Genomic DNA, 19,672 nt, shown 5'->3' on the forward strand with positions numbered 1-19,672 from the left:
ATTTTGGCGTCAGGAATCAACTCCCATGCGTTGTCGGTGTTGTTTTGAAACACCCTATATATATACAAACCTCGAATAACTCAATAATTAGGTTTATTTCAAATTTTAGTATCATTTTTGTTGGAACATCAGTTTCTAAAAATGTATTGCTACTTCCAATGAAATTGATGGGTACGACATCTTGTGATGCCACTTTGTAGTATCAGATGCTTCAAATTATTCTCATTCTATTTGAAATATCCAACAGATCAATGGACTTTCTTTTAAAGTAATATGCTTTAGTGGTTTTGGTCAGAGTTCCAAGTCATTTTGTACATTTTTAGCAATCTATATATATATAAATGTAAGAATGGTTTTTATCATTTCTCTTTGACAGTGTAACTTAAAGGAGGGGGAAGGTATATATAATTGATCAAAAATGACCAATATTAAGTGTCGAATCCATAGTTTTCGGGGTCGCTGAGACGAACAGTGACACTTTCGATCACGTTTAAATCATAATTTAGCCTCCATTGGTACTCCTAAGAAGGGATAATGGCATGTAAAAATAACTGAACTGACTGATATTAGTGTCGAATTTTTAGTGTTTGGGGTTCCTAAGTTGCTTGGTGACAGCTTTGGTGCCCTTTATATCCAAAATGAAACGTATTCTCCCCGTGCGAAGAACGGGCATTCTGGAAGTCTGTAAATAAACGAAATATCAATTGCTGATATTCTAAGGTTTTTCTTTAAGATAATATACATTAACTGTGATCGTTTGTTCGTAATCAGTGGTGGTACACATTCATATTTACATCCTAATTTATTTCCCAGAATTACCAGGCATTCTTTCCGCTTTATGAGGAAATCATTTCGTGTTGCTACTGTGTGCTTCCGAAAGTGCATTCTTAGGAAAGGCATGTTAGGAGTCTAAGACGGACATATGTTGTGGCAATATTCAGCTCAAAAGTGATTTTCTTCACTATTTATTCCTATATTCATTGTCGGTCATGGGTTGACAAGAATTCTTTGTTTTCTTTTCACTTCTAGACGTCTGTCTCATCTTTTGTAAACATCCTGTATATGATTCCCACCACATTTAGTTTCAAATGAAAGTGTAATTTTTTTTTAGCTGATGACACATTTTGATTGGAATATCGAACAACTATGGCTTTGAAGGAAAATTTTATTTGATAACATGACAGCAAAACTGGGTATAATTAAAGAACTTAACATACACCACCACGAAAACGAAAGTAATAAACTTCAATAAAATGGTACGAACTCCTACTAATATACATAAAATGTGTCTGATACAGATGTTTGACATTTGTAAATTAACCTGGACTGAATATATAGCCCTTGAGAAAACTAAGCACGATCGTGTATTTTACATGCAAACTAAAAAAGATCTTAACTTTGTAGGCATTAGGAATTACATATTGCCACGCCGTTCATGTAGTACATATGAAATGAAATATCATTAATAAATCATAGATGTTTACAATATTTTGGCTTGATCCAATTACTACATATAATAATTTTCTACGGTAGTATTTGCCATGTAACAAAAGTATTGAAAAAAAAAAAAATGGAAGTCGAAAGTAATACTAAATCTGTGTATGTATGTGTAGATTTTTCGAGAAATCGAGAGAGCAACTTTTTTTTTCCTCCGATATTTCGTGATAATCTTCCTACGGTAAATTAAGCTAAATTAGTAGGTGTATGGATAGATAAAGATTTCAAGTAGGAAAAACATTCACGAATTCAATAGTACATTATCTAGTATCTGCTTTGTATTTAGAATGTTGTTGGTTTAGCATTGCATTATTATTCGAGATACTTCTGATGAAAGCCAAGTAATATTGAAAACACAAAAGATTCTTGAGCATAATTGAAGGTATTTCTGAGAGAGATCATGTAAAGAAAATTTTTAAACAAACAAATGTCTGTTCCAGTATTATTTATCAAATCGTACTTAGCTAATGAAGATATACATTGATTAAATGAACTTCGATATAAATGTTTACCATGCTAGGCAATATACGGACATTCATATATATACCAAGTTAGGTGTGCATAGATTAAGTTTTCATAGTTGCAGAAACACAATTCTGGACGAAAATCAGTTCCATCAGTTTTCAGTTGGATACGAAGGCTACAAATCTCCTTTTTCGTCTTGAGAAGACTCGGTCGCTCCTAAAATGTGTTCTTATAAAACCATAACATTGTAAAGAGACTGCTGCGAAATATGAAAAATATCAGCTCTACTCCAAATAAATTTTACGTTTAAGCATTTCGTGTTTCAGACACAAGAAGAGGGTTTCCGTTCCAAGATATTATTGCAAAATAAAAATTTACCATATTAAAATATGAATACAAAAATTGCTTGTGTTCTGAAGCGAAATGAACTTCAAAATTCTGTGTACGCCACTGGCACCACAAAAGAAACAGACCTTTCATTTATTGATTTAAGTCAAATGACGTAGGCTTTGGAGTACTCGATCCTAGTAGTTGTCGAACTACTACTAGAAAGCTGTTTGACCCTACTAGCAATATCGATTCAAATACTGTCATTGACAATTAATTTTGATGTTACTTAAAAACATTATTCTTATTTATTTATTTACTATTTTTTTCAAGCAACAAAACTATATAAAACCATGAATCTATAGTTAAAAATGGGACCTGAAACACATGTACTCTCGCCCCAAAAGCACATAATTCTGAATCTGTTCGTAATATACGGAAACAAGAATGCAAAATAATATAATCTTGAATCTACTTAAATACCCGACTAATTAACTTGTTCGCAAACGTTTCAGCGACTTCTTGTCCTCATCTTCAGTGTGTACTCATGAAAGAATATTTACTGTACGTTGCTAGCGGATTCACATAACCGATTAACATTCCTGCACCTTTGAAAACAATTACTATTATACTTCATTGACACCAAACACTATCCCCAATTTATTTTAAAACTACCCACTTGAAGTGTTAATCCACTGCATTATCATCAGAATATGTGACCTGTTATGCTTTAGGTTCAAACTCGTGGATAGAGCTTAAACTTTTTGAATCTGCACCCCTAAATATAAAAGCTCACCTCAGGCACGTAGCCAGGGGGGGTCCAGACTCCCCCCTTCGAGACCAGAAATAAAAAAAAATAAGGAAGGATGAAACAAAAGGAAACGAGACAAAGAATAATCAGCGTTAAAAATTAAAAACTACATCAAGCTTTTGGTTACTCCTTCTTATGAGGAGATTAGTATTATTTGCAATACATGGTGGCAAACGAGCAGGATATCCTGGAAAAGTCAGAGACTTTGAAATTTCTAGAAAAGTTACGGAATTTTCAGAATTTCTGCTATTAGTCAGGGAAATTTCAAGGTTTCGAAAACATAGTGCCGTTCTGTAATCTGCCCTGCTAAGCGAAAAGGCCTTATCTCCATTTCACATACTTTCGAGAAAATAAGCAAAACGCGTTTTGGCTTAGGCTGTACGTTTAAATTTGTTGTATTTCAGTAAAACTTTATTAAATATATTTGCACGATCTAAAATTTGTGTGGTAATACAGTTAAATAGTTTTGCTTATGAATTGCCACTTAAGGTCTTTTTGCTTACTTTCAGTTACAGTTTTGAACATAAGGTAAACACTCATGACATCATTACCCCCTACCTATTGGTCAAACCACGTCAATGTCACTTTAGATAGATGCAGAATTGTACTACGAACATTCCCATACCAATATCTCGATTTTCGAAAAATGTGGAGTTAAGGTCTTTTCGCTTAGGACGGCAGTAATAGTGTGGACATTTTTAATCATAATTTTTCGTAATCGCTTCTCTGCAGCGTCACACATGTTATTTCAGGAACAGTTTTCTACTGCTCCTTGAACCTGTCATTTGGAACAGACAAGTAGTTGACAGAATAATGAAAACAAAACTTTATGTGGAAGGAAAGTTCTGTTAACTTTAATTCAACAGAAAAAGGAACGCAGATAGTGTAAAATATTTTACAAGACAATATTGGGTATGTACTTTTTATAATGGTGGATGTGTACTTTTTATAATAGTTGAGGTCATAGTGAAAGGGAAATTGTTATATTTGAATGAACAGAGGAAGGAATGTAGATATTGTAAAAAAAAATTTCAATACTTTTTTTTATATTGCTTCACTCGAGATTTCTTCATAGTTTGTTATTAAAATACTTACTAACGTATCCTCATTTTATTGTCCTAACAAATTACTGCATGTTGCCAATAAAATAGTTTAGATTGATCGAGTTCCTAGGCCTTCAGCATTTCATGTCAAGCCATAACCCCCCCCCCCTATTGCGAAATCCTGACTACGTGCCTGGCTCACCTAGACTAGAATTTCGTAAAAACAGAATATTTGAAAGTGCTCTCTGTTGTATATCTTACATACTTTCTGGACGCAGATTGAGGAAGTTGGTGCTTTATCCGTGAGTTTGAATCCAAGGCATTATAGGCCATACATTGTGATGATGTGGCAAGTTTTTGATCTTTTGCACAACAGTTTCTATATATTACGTAATGAACTAATGTAATGCATAATGAATAATAAAATATAATCAAACGTAAGGCATAACAGAACACACACGAATGTGAAGTACATTAACACTTCAAGTGGGTAGTTTTGAAGTAGTGTTCGGTATTAACGAAGTTGTTGTTGTTCTTTTTCTTTTGATTTTTTTTTTTTTTTTTTAAATATTGGTATCAGGAAATTACAGACTCTCGGTCCAATTACAATTCCCAAGAATAGTACAAAAATAACAAAACAAACATCCATATAATAATATTAAAATAAAAAAAAAATACATTTATAACCGTCACCAGGTTATAGAAGTATTTTTTGTGGACGCTCTGTATATTTCGTAAAGACAGTAATTGTTTTTCGATTTATACTTTAATCTGCGACTCAATAACTTCTTTCTTCGATGGGAACTGTTTTTCTTCCCACACAACAGAAGTCTTTCATCGTTTATTCATATATATATATATATATATATATATATATATATATATATATATATATATATATATATATATATATATATATTTAAAACGTTGCTTTATGGTGAGAACATTTTAGTGAGCGACGAAGGTTCTCAGTGTTTCTCCCTGACTTATTAATATGTAAAGAGTATGTTCTATGGTTATTTGGAACTGAATTAACTGTATCTTCCAATCATTTATGGAAATACTGCGACCCAGAGCACATCAGGTGTCTGAGCACCAGAACGACGCGAGCCACATCCAAGTTATCGCAATGTCTTGTGCGTCGTGGCCAGTGAACTAAAATTAAAGTTAATTCTTTTTTATATTCTATTTGCATGCACATAGAGGTGATTTAACCTGACTGCTTTTGAAAATGAACTGCCAACATTGATCAGGCGATCAGTGCAGCTCGTATCTCGAACCTCTGAGTTCAAGGAGTCTTACTCCGTAACTGTGAGCAGCCATCACGTACGTTGCATCGGGCATCAAGTATAATGTTGTGCTAATGGGTATACGTTATCAGCCAGTCAAGGACCTAGTTATGGCTAGCCTCAATCAGCGAAATCCCAGATTCACATACTTAGTGCGTCTTAGTTATAAACGCGCCCTCCAACATTATCATTTCATTTTGGTGACTACATATTTTTGCTGAAGACTAACGTCGACCTCTTAAGAATTTTTTGGAGCAGCAACCATATTACTTCGTGGAATCATCACGATATTACTCCCACAGTGCTAATCCCCCATGTGCATTAATGGTGTGAGAAAAGTATCTAAAGTGGAATCCTAATTATAATCTTCCATATAAATATATAAAAGTGATAAAGGGCTACAGTGTAGTGAAAAAGTGAAGTGTTATTTTATTAATGAAAATAATGATATATTCAGTGTTGAGTATTGTGAGTGTTTTTCTACTACATTATTTTTTAAATAGTATTTTAATAAATAAGCATAGTGTCGTTTAATCCACTGTGTTTTTGTTGTATGTATGAATAATGTTTGTGTGCGGTGTGGTTTGAGTAACCGTCTGATCGTCCGTGAGGTTTTCGAGACGAGACATCCGAAATTTTCGGTGCCTAATGCTCATCTCGTTACTGAGACCGGCGGGTAATTTGGGAACAATTTTGTAATCCCTTTTGGAGATGTCCTTCAACGCCTTACCCAGGTAAGTCCAGGTCTCCGGAAAGTAACTCATTGGCCGGACAACGGAGGACAGACCTCCGGAAAGCGGTTATACATTAAGTAACATAATAACACATATTAAGTAAAATATTATTGAAATTACAATCAAATTATAAAAGATGCAACCATGCACGGACAATGATAAGATAAATAGGAACCAGTAATTAAGATATGCTAAAAAAAAAAAAAATGTTGATGATAAGTGGTAGGCTATAAACTTCCTTCGAATAGACGGAAAATCAGGAGTAAAGACATCAATAATATATAAAAATAGTTATTGGCATTCGACAAACATTTATATATTGGAACGTCACTAAAAATAGGATTAATTATATTTCAAAATTCTAACATTTCTTATTGACCTGTTACGGACTCCCAGATTAACAGCCTCAATTAGTGGTAATTTGCCAGTCAAAATATTATGGAGTAATTTAATATCGAATAAAGGTTTTCGTTCAGAGAGTTTAAGCAGACTAAGAAGGTGCTTAATTTCATCCTGAACTTTCTCTGAAACAAGTTTTAAAATACTTTGATATCTTTTTTGAAAGTAATGCGCTCCTTTATTCCAAATACTGGTACAATACTCAAGGTGACTTCTTACGTTAGCATAGTATAGAATTAAGCAGATTTTCACAGAGGAAAAATATTTAGAAATCCATTTTATGATACCTAAGTTTCTTCTAGCTTTAGAAACTACGCATTCCAGATGTTTATTAAATAACAATTTGGAATGAAATGTAATACACAGATCCTTAATAGATCCAAGCTTTTTGACTAAAACAGTCATAATAATAAGGGACGCAACGTAGAAACATATTTTATTAGTCATAATAATAATAATAATAATTTTTCAAAGGTATAGAAATGTTACGAGTAATGTGAGTTTACTAAGCAACGTTGGATACGAACTGACGATTATGACAAGAAGTCGCTGAAACGTATATTCTTTCGTTAAAAATGCAGCTCTTACGTAAGTTCAAGATTATATTTTATTATTCATTATGCATTCTATTGATTTATTAAGTACAGTCGTTGCGTAAGTTCAAGATCACACACCGTGTTTTAAAAAGAATGATCTGATTCTGGACGGTAATAATTACGGAACAAGGGACATGCCGGCAAGGAAATGAGTATTTTTTAAATGGGCATGGCTTAGTTTCAGAAGATCGCCGTTAGATGTCAGTCAATGCGTCCTCTGAGTTTGCAGTCAGTCAGAAGTGAGATGGCGTCCGCTCAACAGAAGGCGTTTTGTGTGCTCCAGTTTGCAAAGATTGAGTCAGTTATTTCGGTCCAGCGTGCTTTTCGTCGGCGTTTTGGCATTGATCTGCCTGCACCCAAAAGCATTCGTCGTTGGTATTGCCAATTTGAAGGGACAGAATAACAGCCGCTGTAACTGCTGTAAACGCAGATACATTCTGTAAAGTTTATGACAAATTAAGCTATCGTCTAGATGTTGTTCGTGCTGCTGGCGGTGGACAAATAGAGCATTTGTAATAGCATAGCTAAACCTTGAAGATTTTGTGAATATTTTGCAATTTATCCCATTTTTGTAGTATGTTTTTATCAATACATATGCACTTTTAAAATCAGGTCATTCTCTTTGAAACATCCTGTATTTTATGCATCCTATTGGTTCATCAAATAAGAAAAAACTGTTAGTTGATATAGAAACTGTTGTATAAAAATTGAAGCTTGCCTCTAATTTAGGTTAGTTCCGTCCACCTTGATTTTTACATGGAGTCCTGTAGTATATAATATATTCAGGATAGAATTCGTTGTCGGTGTACTTGACAAACACTTGTTCGTCCCGTTTGATGCTTGTATCATAATTTAACCCTGTTTTCTTGTCGACAGGTGGGAATTCCATATACTCCTTCCCAACCACTTTCAAACCAACAAGCACTCTACACAAAAGCATGGCATGTTCAGAGAATTCATTCTGATCAGTATAATGATGAGCATAATACGCAATGGGAGAAAACGACACGCCTTTTCCATATTTGTTCCCAACACCAGTTCCATGTTTGCGCCAATCGAAATTGTTCTCGGTAATTTTTCTTATATTTTCCTGTCTTGTTCCATGAAACATCATCTTTTCTTCAACCGCTACCTTATGATGTGCACATCTGCTTTTCATTTCCTCTCTTCTTAGAAGATAATACCCCCATAAATATGGGTTTTGTACCCGTTTCACTTTAGTGATCCTCAAATGTTTGTTCCTGGTCGTATTCATAAATGTATTATTGACCATACAGAATTCTTCACATGATGTTTCTAGCAGAATACACACAACCTCAACACCACTAGCCATGGGAGTCCACACTCCCCAAGTAAAATTTTTAATAATTATACTTCGAAGCGATGGATTTACGGCACGAGTTTTATGTAACAATGTTCTCTGTTCTTTGTCGAATGAATTCTGACCAATTTCAGTTAATTTTTGTTTATTTATTACATAATTTTGATTCGTTGATGTTTCATACGGCCGAGGAATTCTGGATTTACATTCATAACCTTCAAAAACACATGTAGAAGTCTTACTGCTAGTAATACTTGCTATTGGCCGATTATTTCCTTTCGAATCAGAATTCTGTCGATTTGGTTTTGCTTCTTGTGGCTTGTTTACAGACGACTTACGATTGGTTCGTTTCCTTTTTCGTCGATTTTTCCTTTTTACCTTAGTCCACTGATTCAATGAGTCTGCAGCATTTTGACTGCTTGCAGACACCCCAAGACCAACTACCGCATTATTTTGTTGACTTGTTTTCTGATTCAATGATTTTTCATGTTGAATAACACACAGCTTAAGATTTGTTTCTGTGTTCTTATTTAGATTGCTGCTCTTTTTCTTCACATCAGTCAAGTGATTCAACGATTGTGTGTTACTTTGATTGCTAGTGAAGGATTTATGACTAGCTCTTACATCTATCTGTTGATTTGTTTTCTTTCCAATATCTCTTTGACAAGGTACATGTGCACCATGCTGAAGACTAGCGAGCTGCTTACTTTTAGTACCATTCCCTTGATTTGTTTTTTCTACAACAACGAATTGATTCAATGACAGCGCATCATGTTGATAACTATCCGTCCACTTATAACTGGTTTTTGCTCTTTTTAAATGGTTTGATTTCTCTACAACGCTTTGATTCAATGATCCTGCATCACATTGAAAACTAGCGATCGGTTCTTGATTGGCAATGGACGGCTTATGATTGGTTCTCGTTTGTTTTTGATTTGTTTTCTTCACAAGAGTCTTCCGATTAAATGATTGTTGCCGATTAACGAACGGCTTATGAATACTTTCTGCTTCTTTCTCTTGATTTAATTTCTTTGTAACAGCCTTTTCTTTAACCGATTTTGTAACGGTAACAGACAGCTTGCGACCAGTCTCTACTCCTACCTGTTGATTTGGTTTCTTCACAACATCCTTTTGATTGAACGATTCTGCATTGGTAACTGATGACTTACGAATAGTTATTGTTTCTTCCTGTTGATTTGTTTTCTTTATAACGGCCTTTTGATTCGACGATTCTGCATTGGTAATGGTTGGCTTACGAATAGTCTCTACTACTATCTGTTGACTTGATTTCTTCATAATAGTATCTTGATTCAACGATTCTATCTGGGTAACCGATGTCTTATGAATGGTTTTTACTTCTTTCTGTTGCTTTGATTTCTTTATAACAGCATCTTGATTTAACGAATCTGCATTGGTAACGGATGTCTTATGGGTAGTCTCTAATGTTATTTGTTGATTTAATTTCTTTACAGGCGAAACGGATGGCTCATAAGTAGTTTCTACTTTTTTCTGTTGATTTGATTTCTCTACAACAGTTTTTTGATGCAACGATTCCAAAACAGAAACAAAAGACGTATCAATAGTATCTATTCCTTCTTCTTGATTTAGTTTCGTTACAACAGCCTGAACACTATCCACTCCTTTCTCTTGATTTGATTTCCTTACAACAGTCATATTGTTCAACGATTCTGCAATGGTAACGAAAGGCTTATGAACAGTATCTGCTTCTTCCTGCTCATTTAGTTTCTTAATAGTGTTTTGACTCACCGTTTCTCCCAGTTCTTCATATAGTTCACACTGAATGGTATGCCACCGGTTTCGACTGGTATGCTTTTCATTTAAATTCTGGGTAGGAGTTTTATGTTGTTGAGCAAGATAGTTATGTGGTCTTTTTCTAACAGTCATTGTTCGATATTGTTCTCTGTTCCTGCTCTCACACAATTGCTGGTAGTCAGAATATTTCATTATATCTTCTCTACTTGAAAGCTGATAAATATCATCAAATGTATTTCTACTTAAAGAGCGCCGATATTCGTCACTCACGGTAGAAATGGACGCCTGATGACTGGAGATACTGTGCCTTCTTTCATCATGTGTTGCTGGACTACTCGTTAAAAATGGTCCAGAGTGGATTTCGCATCTTCCTGGATATATATCATCCTGAATAGGTGTTCTGAAACACACGTCATCACTGATATTATCTTGATTTTTTACACAGCTAAGACATCGAAGCGAGTTGCCCATTTTTGTTGTATCTGAGAAGAGGAAATCATAATAATGTGACAATTTTAAAGTGTTTTATGAGTGTTCCCAATCTTATTTCTATATTGCTGTGCAAGAAAGTGAAAAAAAGGTAAGAAAAAAAATAAATATTACCTTATTTCTACAATCTTCTATACGTATATATTGAAGACCATTTCCTATTTAATTCTGTATCACAATACTATTGTCCTGAATACATATTCACAACATACTAATCAATCTGAAGCAAATCCTAAGAAAGAAATTTTGCGCAGAGGTCAACTACTTGAAACTCCTATTCAATACGTGAGATTGAGTGGCCAGAAGTGTTTTGAAATTCACGGGTCCAAAGCTTTGATTCAATAAGTTATGTTAACGAACTGCTCATGACTCGTTCTCTTCTGCTGATTTATTTTCTTTATAAAAGGACTCTGATTCAATGATTACGCATCGTATTGATGATTAATGGGCTCTTTATGATAGACCCTTGAATCTTTTTATTGATTTTCTTACAACTCTTTGTTTTAATGATTCTAACTGATTATTAATAGTATGTTTATGGTGATTAACATCTTTCTTTCCTTTTATTTGCTACAAAAAGCACTTTAGTTTAATGACTGTGTATCATATTAATAATTAATAAACTGTATGATTGATTTTTTTTTTTTTTAGTTTTTTTTATTCTACCACGATTCTACGTCACATGATTATTAATGGAGTATATAAGAGTGATTCTCGAATCTTTCTATTGATTTTTTTTTTCTCACAGCATTATTTTGGTTCAATAATTTTGTAGTATATTAATGATTAAAGAACTGTTTATGGTTAATTGTTGAATTTTTATATTGATATCTCTAAAATACTTCGATTCGGTGATTGTGTATACTACGAAATAATTACTAATGAATTGTTTATGCATGACTTTTACCTTTCTAATGATTTTTTATTCATGAACTTTGGTTTAACTGCATCATACTTATGATTAACTGTTCTGATTGACTCTTGCACTTTGATTAAAGAATCATTCATCATATTGCTAAGTAGGATTAATGAACTAACTGAAAGTATTTGGAAATAAAATCGACATTCGAGCCTAAGAGGGACGCGAATGGGGAATGAAGAAAACTTCACAACGAAGAATTGGAAAATTTATACCGTTTACGTCACATTGTTAGGGTCATTAGGTCTAGAACGCTTGGATGGGACAGATTATAGTTTATGACACACACGATTCAATGCTCCGATCCACTGCTCCGGTTACGGGTGATTGAAGTACATGAAGAAACAGGTAAACAAATCACTCTAATTGGAACAGTGAATCGGAACAGCCCGAAACAATAGACAATGCGGCCGATTAAATATTGACTTGTGTGATCGCAACGCATCTTTGCGATCAATTTACGATAAACAACATGTATGTATTCAAATGTATTCTTTCAGGCTATTTATGTATTCAATTTGTGTAATGACGTCAATCGTAAGATTTTACGATCTTGAAATTAAATTTATCATATTGAAAATCCTGAATCCGAATTTTAGAACAAAATTTCTGAATAAACTTTTTTTTTCTTTCTTTTGCAGAGAGCAGGTATTATTGTTCAAAATCACAAGCTTTCATTTGGAATTTGACTAACATAGGTATGTTAATTTTACGCAAAGTAAAATCGCAAACACTTCGTAAACGAAGGGAAAAATTTTGCGAAACACTGCGATCGCAAAGGTTCGGAAGAACGATATTTAATCGGCTTCGTTGTTTTTCGCAAATTGATAGCAAAGATGTGTTGCAATCACATAAGTCAATATTTAATCGGCCCCAATGAAGTGATATTAACCAGCACAAGTAAAATATGCATATCCTCCAGAAAATAAGGTCCAATTTCAAAGGGTTTAAATGGAAAACAGAATACTATACCATAAGCTTGACCATACCTGAAATAAATTTTTATTATACAATGGAAGCCACGAGATGTGACTGAAACAGCGGTATACGTTTATGTAAATAAGTAAGCCGCTGAGAAACCCCATTCCATTGAAATTTTCGACAGGCATGAGTAAAATTTAGCAGCATTTCTGAGTTTTATTCAATATGTGACGACATACATAGAATACCGTAATTGCAAAGTAAGTTTCTTAATTTTTATTTCTTTATTATTTATTTATTTTTATGAAATGGGTCACTGCCAACGGGTAAAATGTTGAAGATAATGAAATCTATTGAGAACAATATAATTACGACACAGAATTGAATAGGAGATCTCATATATTTTCCGAACGCAAATTGTTTCACAGACTATAAACTTACGATTAAAAATGGCTTTCCAATACCAACAGAAAGCTGGTATGTTGTTTACCATTCAGATTAATGAAACTCCGAACACAGCACCACAGATGAAAAATGCAATGTCAAGCTTGTTATAGTTTTGAAATTATAACAACGCCTATATCAGACATGTTAACTCTGATGAAGGTGCTGTTATTTTGCCGAAACTCTAACACATCTTGATAATATATTTATCCAAAATTTAGTATTTTGCTCATGGTTTTACATATCTGAATACGAATTCACAGAAAGATATAAAATGAATTTTGAAAACAAATTTAAAACAGCTTTATTTTAAATAAAACAGAAAATGTTGATTTTTTTTCCTTGTTTCTAGCAATTTGCTAAGTGATATTCTCTTATGCATGTTTGAAAATATTTCCAATTTTATATCAGCATTCGTTGGTCTCTGCTATTAATCAAGAACTACCAGTGGCGGAATTACCTCCCGCTGTGCAAGAGCTTGCAAAAGAATAAACTCCCTTTTAATCGGAAATAAATTACCTCTGCAAAATAAGTTTCTTTAACATTTCTCGTAAATGTCCACTATTAGAGTGTTCCTTTTATTTTGTAGCATAAATAGTGCCAGGTTAAGACAAATAGACAAATAAAACTGTTAAGAAGACGGCAAATTAAATTCTTCGGAAGGATTAATCAAAACTACTTCCGATATATGATTATGGCTGATGCAATCCTTGTCTTGCACCCAAAGGATAATCTATTAATGAGGATTTAATTACTATTAGCTTTTTTTTTTTCAGATTAGAATTTAATATGGAATTTCATATACATCAAGGAGAAACTGACTCAAAATATATAATTTACACATTAAGAAATCTGAAATTTTTACTGGCCAGCATCATATTTTAAGAATATACGAATATCTAAAATAAAGGGGACTAAAAAAAAAATAAAAAAAAATGGAGGATCCTTTATTTCATCCTTGAGTGCAAAGACAACATAATAACAGACATAATATTAACACAACCACGCTACTTACAGGTAACTGTAATTCTTGAAATTCCTGAAATTTCTATTATATTTTTATCCTGTGTGAAAGTTTCATCTATGTAGAAAATATTTTTTATGTCGAAGTTTCTACTATATGGAAAATGTTTATTTGTTAACTGAAGAACATTTAACCCTACGTAAAGAGTATATGTGACGTACAAAATTAGTTGAAAGTAAATAACACACACTGTTACAAATAGAGGATCTTCAACACATATTGTTCACAACGGGTTAGTAAACAATTCCCATCAACACTACATACTTTCATTTATTCCTAATGAACTTCGTAGCCTTCTGTGATGTAACACTGATGAATGCTGAGCTTGATGCAGTTCGCCCTCCTGAATTCAAAAATGCAGTCAGAATCTTTCTATCAGGCAAGATTTGATGACCACTTTGTTGTGACAGTCATTTCTCTTCACCTTTTTACGCGAAATGAACCGTATTTCCTTGAAATATGCATGTATTTAGAGAGGTATAGCCCAGCTCTTTATTACCGTAGAAGGTTGATTTAGGTGTCAGGTTATTGTGGAAGGATAAAGTTTTCACCTGTATGGCGTTTGTGTCGTCATCGATCCCATAGGGTGGTGAGTGGGTGGACTGAATTTCGGAAAATATTGTGAAAATGTTATATTTTTTTTAACTGCACTCCCTTCCCTTTCCTCTGCCACATCTTACACACATACATCATATTGGTATTCGACTTAGTGGTGTCCATGTATAGTTTAAAAAAATGGAGACTGATAGCGAAGAAATCTGTTCTTTTTTGGTGTAGGCTTGACAACACTGTAAATGAAGATCGATATCACATGTCTTTAGCAGGCAGCTAGTGTTTATCGCGTAGTTAGCCCTTCAGGTTTTGTTTCTGTGTAAGTGGAGTATTTTTTTGTTTTGTTTCTCGTGTTGTGGAAAAAAAAAATGCATAATGCCAAGAAAGTATTTGAATCATTCGGACAATTTCTGCCACATTTGTGGAGAACTAACCTTTAAATTTCACAAGGTACAATTTTACGCCACTTGTAGAAAAGTGTTACGAGCTTTATTTTGACGGTAAAGGTGCTGATTTAGATACACCATGAGCTTCAAATATATGTTGTATGTCATGTATGCGGCTTCTTACATGAAGGCCATTTGCAATTCCCATGATCTGGAGGAAACAAAAAGACCACTCAGTGATAGATACTTTTGTTTAACAAACGTAAAAGGAATCACATTTAAAAGTATACATAGTGTTATTGAGGCCTGTATGACATAATGACAAGTGTTCGGTGCCAAAGTATCCAGAACCTTAATTGATGGCTGTGACTCTGACACAGTGCATACTGTGGAAGAAAGGCAAAATGGAAGTGATCCTACATTCGACGCTTCTTTATTAGCACCTAACCTACTAACTCAAGCATATCTCAATGATGTCACACGAATTGTACATGTCTAAGCAACAAGCAGAGCTGTTAAGTTCGAAGCTCAAAGGTTGGAATCTATTACACAAAGATACAAAAAATAAGCATATATAGTAATCATGATAATTATTTCAAAGACTATTTCTCAACTGAGGATGATGTAGTATTTTGAATTACGTGATGTTAGTACAATTATGGAAGCTTTTGAACATGACCACCAGCCAAATGAATGACGATTGTTCCTAGACTCCTGGAAAATTAGTTTGAATGCGGTATTTCTGTATAATGTCAATGAATTACTATCAATGCCTGTACCCGTGCAGCTGATATGAAAGAGATGTATGAGAATATGAAATTGCTGTTAAATAAACTACAGTACATAAAAATATAACACGAATATCCGTGGTAATTTAAAGGTCACAGCTTTGCTGCTTGATTTACAACTTGGGTATACCAAATTTTGCTGTTTCTTATTCAAGTGGGACAGCGGACATAGAAAGGGTCACTACGTTACGAAGCAATGGCTTAAACAAGCTCTTACTCTTGGGAGCAAAAAATACGTCCCACACCTCATTGGTGAATCCCGAACGAGTGTCAATGTGAAGATTTTTGCAAAAGCTTTTGATAAAAAATTCTCCTGCATTCACGTACTTGAAATCTGAATTTCCCAAAGTTAGTGATGCAAAATTGAAGAAAGGAATATTTATTGGACTACAAATTACATCATTACTGGATAATGTCAATTTTATAAAACTGTTGCATCCCCTAGACGACAAAACGTGGAAATCCTTCGTAGGTATCTGTCGTAATTTTCTTGGAAAACAGACAATTATCATGAAATAATGAATGATCTTGTGAATTCATATCAAGTTATGGGGTGCAATGTTTCTTTAAAAATTTACTTCTTAGACTCTCAACTTATAATTTTCCTAGAAAATCTTAGCTCTGTAAGCGATGAACATAGCGAGCGATTCCATCAGCAAATTTCTATAATGGAAAAGAAGTACCAAGGAAAATGGAGCCCCAGGATACTGGCCGATTACTGCTGGACATTAAAGAGAGAGATCCCAGAGGGTAAATATAACAAAAAATTATTATTTACAACTTCTTAGGTAAGCAAAAATGCTATTTATTTTTATTTCTCTTTTTATTTATTATACAATACGAACATCTTCGGCAAAGAAAATATCTATATGACATGTGTGTCTCATATGCTGTCTAATCTTAAAATTTTGTTGACCGTTGTTAAAGTGCGTCAGGGCAGAGGAAAGGGGTTGTGCAATTGAAATTTCACCTCTTAAAATTTCCACAATATTTTTACAGAAACTCAATTACCCTCCCACCTCCCCTAAGGGGACAAACTCCATAAAAGGTAAAAGCTTTATCCCTCCACAATAATCTGATACCTAAATCATCCTTCTAGGTTAATTAACAGCTGAGCTATTCCGCTTTAAACAATGCACAATTTAAGAAAATACGGTCCATTTTGTATATAAGGATGAAAAATGACTGTCGCAACGAAACCTCTGATAATTAAAAAAATCTAATTTCACTTTTGACTTCAGAATAAAAAGACACTTGGTCAGATTTTTATGATTTATTTGACCAACGATAATGTATAATTTAGACGTTACAGAGACGTGAAAATTAGTTACCTATACTCACTTTCAGTTAATTTTGTGGTCAGTTTTTAACGTCACACAAATTTCTGTGAAAGGAAATTCAAGTTCCGCCACTAGTATGAAAAGATCGTTGCTTTCATTATATTCAACTTTGTTGAGAATAAGACTTAACTTATGACGTTATAATTCACTAAGAAAAATAATTATCTTAGGAAAAGGCAATTTGACAAAATTTTATTTTTTTTCTTTCAATATTTTATAATATTAATTGTGATTTTTTTTTTTTTTAAATGAGGTCTTAAGTAAACTGACTGGTTAGTAACATCATATCCTGTTGGTTGCCATATTTTTGAAATATATTTAGTACGAGGGCTGATCAATAAACGATGATCATAAATGCATAAAACATAATTACCTGTACTAATCCTCCAAATGTTGATGGTCTTTTTCAAAATAGTCCCCATTACATGCAATACACTTTTCCCAACGTTTTTGCCAGTCATTACAGACTACTTCATTTTGGAAGCCATTTCCGGACAGATATTTTAAAATCGCTTCCGCAGCTTTCATTACTGTCCCTGAAGATGCAAAACGCCATCCCCGGAGGTATTGGGGTTGAAAAAAAAAGAAAGAAATCACAAGGGGCTAAATCAGGGCTATATAGAGGATGGGCAGGGTGTCTACTAAAATTCCAAAATGAAATTTCATGACTTTTTCGTGACCTTTTCTTTACCAAATCATAAAATTTTCTAACATTTTGAAGAGCGAATTTGGGTGCGAATTATGCCGAATTTTCATCCATGCGATAGAAACGTACTTTGCTTGCGATTTGGTAGCGTCTAAGCCTGACCACAGACATTTTTGGTGGTGAATTTTGACGTTTTATAGACCAACATTTTCCAATCTGTACTTACATTTGTACAGTTTAAAAAAATCGTGACCCAAAAGCTAAATTTCGTGACTTTCATGACCGTTTTTTGATTTCGTTACTTTTTCGTGACATTCGTGACCGATAGACAGACACTCTGATGGGGTACCCACGAAACGTTGTTCTTTGCAAGATAGTCAACAGAATTTCTGTACTGTTCTTCGCGTGTCACTTCCATGTTGTCTTATACAAAACTGAAACTAATTGTGCTTGAACGGCTGCCAAGGTCACATTCCTGACGTCTTGGCCTTCAAACATGCTCGATCTATTCGTCACTTCTCTCACTACACAGACGTGTTTCGTTTTCTGTGCCTTGCTGTTGTTTTCACCTCATAAACACTGATGATCAGTGTTTATTGATCAGCCTACGTATATAGCACACGCTAAGAAGACTAAAGATGAAGCAAATATAACGAAGAGTTTCTTTTTCCTGATGGTAAGCATTACAACGAGATATATACTTTGTTTATTATTATCATTCTTCTAAAATTTCCAAAAGATGAAAGTAATAATAATAAAAAAAAAAAAAAGTAAATTAACTCACTAAGTAAAAGCTGTGGTGTATACGAACTGCTACGAGCACGGAAAGCGACAGTGAGCACAGCGTCTACACAGAAAAAATGTCCATTAGCATGAGCAGAAAATTTCGCCACCAGTAATCCAGTTTATTAACGAATATGCAGGACCATGCCGTGGAAAATCAGCGCCCGGGGCGAGAGTATACGACGGCGCCCCCATACATACGTATATTCCAAGTAATTTTTCCTATCTTTTTCCTTTTTTCTCCCGAATTTTTTGCCCCCTTACTTCGGCGCCCTGGGCCGTCGCCCCGCTCCCCCCCCCCACGGCACGGCCCTGCGAATATGTAACTTAAGGATCGATCCCAAAAGATTTTTTTCTTTTTTCCAGACATTCTACTTGAGAAAAAAGAGAATCTGTGTACGGGAAGCTCTGTGGAAAACAATGTTAGTCATGATCTTAATCAAAAACTATCATTATTTTAACATTCTATGCAACGCAACCACCTGACAGTAAGGAAATATGCAAAATTATATATACATGTATATATTTAATGAAAACACATGCAACTATTTACTGATAAAAATAATTTATTTGCAGTCATAATTACAATGCATAATTACTCTAGTGAGCTGTGTACAAGCAAACAAGACATGTATTTGTGTACACATTCAATTATCAGTCAACAATATATTGAACATATGTGATGATTAGGTTAGGTGATTTAGGTGCGTACTTTTTTTCCCTTTTAGAGCAAATAAAGAGCTCTTAGAAAGTATCTGACATATCAAATGCTGCTTCCAGTTGGGCATAGAGATAATTTTACAACAATTCCTCCCTTTTTCTGGGGGACTCTTATTCCTTTAATCTGACCCCAATTTCCTTTCCACTTCTTGTACGATTTTATATCAAATTTTTCGGTCATCGAAGACTGAATGTGCTGTTTTTCATGTGAGAATTTCGACAAAACCAAGCAGAATGTGCTTTCTTTGGATTTTGTACTTTGCATCCTGTATACCTGTTTTGTATCTAGGGTTACAAATATGTGACGGGTGACCAAAAAAAAAAAAAAAAAAGTTCATGCACCAGCAATTAAAAAATGAAAATTGTGCTGTATATTTCCGTGAGCCAATAGTTACATGGTTTTGC

At 34.1% G+C, this 19,672-nt stretch overlaps 2 protein-coding genes across 6 annotated transcripts in view; both read right to left on the reverse strand.

The window, feature by feature from the left end:
- LOC145663989 (uncharacterized) overlaps nt 1-19,672 on the reverse strand; it is a 154,363-nt gene that overhangs the window by 37,983 nt on the left and 96,708 nt on the right. The window lies entirely within an intron of this gene.
- Nucleotides 7,786-10,726, reverse strand: LOC145664399 (uncharacterized). The gene has a single exon (XM_081731069.1). The coding sequence runs from the start codon at nt 10,724-10,726 to the stop codon at nt 7,892-7,894; it is 2,835 nt and encodes a 944-aa protein (XP_081587195.1). The 3' UTR covers nt 7,786-7,891.

This window comes from Thermobia domestica, chromosome 11 (assembly GCF_964235325.1).
Source record: "Thermobia domestica chromosome 11, izTheDome1.hap1.1, whole genome shotgun sequence".
Taxonomy (NCBI): Eukaryota; Metazoa; Arthropoda; class Insecta; order Zygentoma; family Lepismatidae; genus Thermobia; species Thermobia domestica.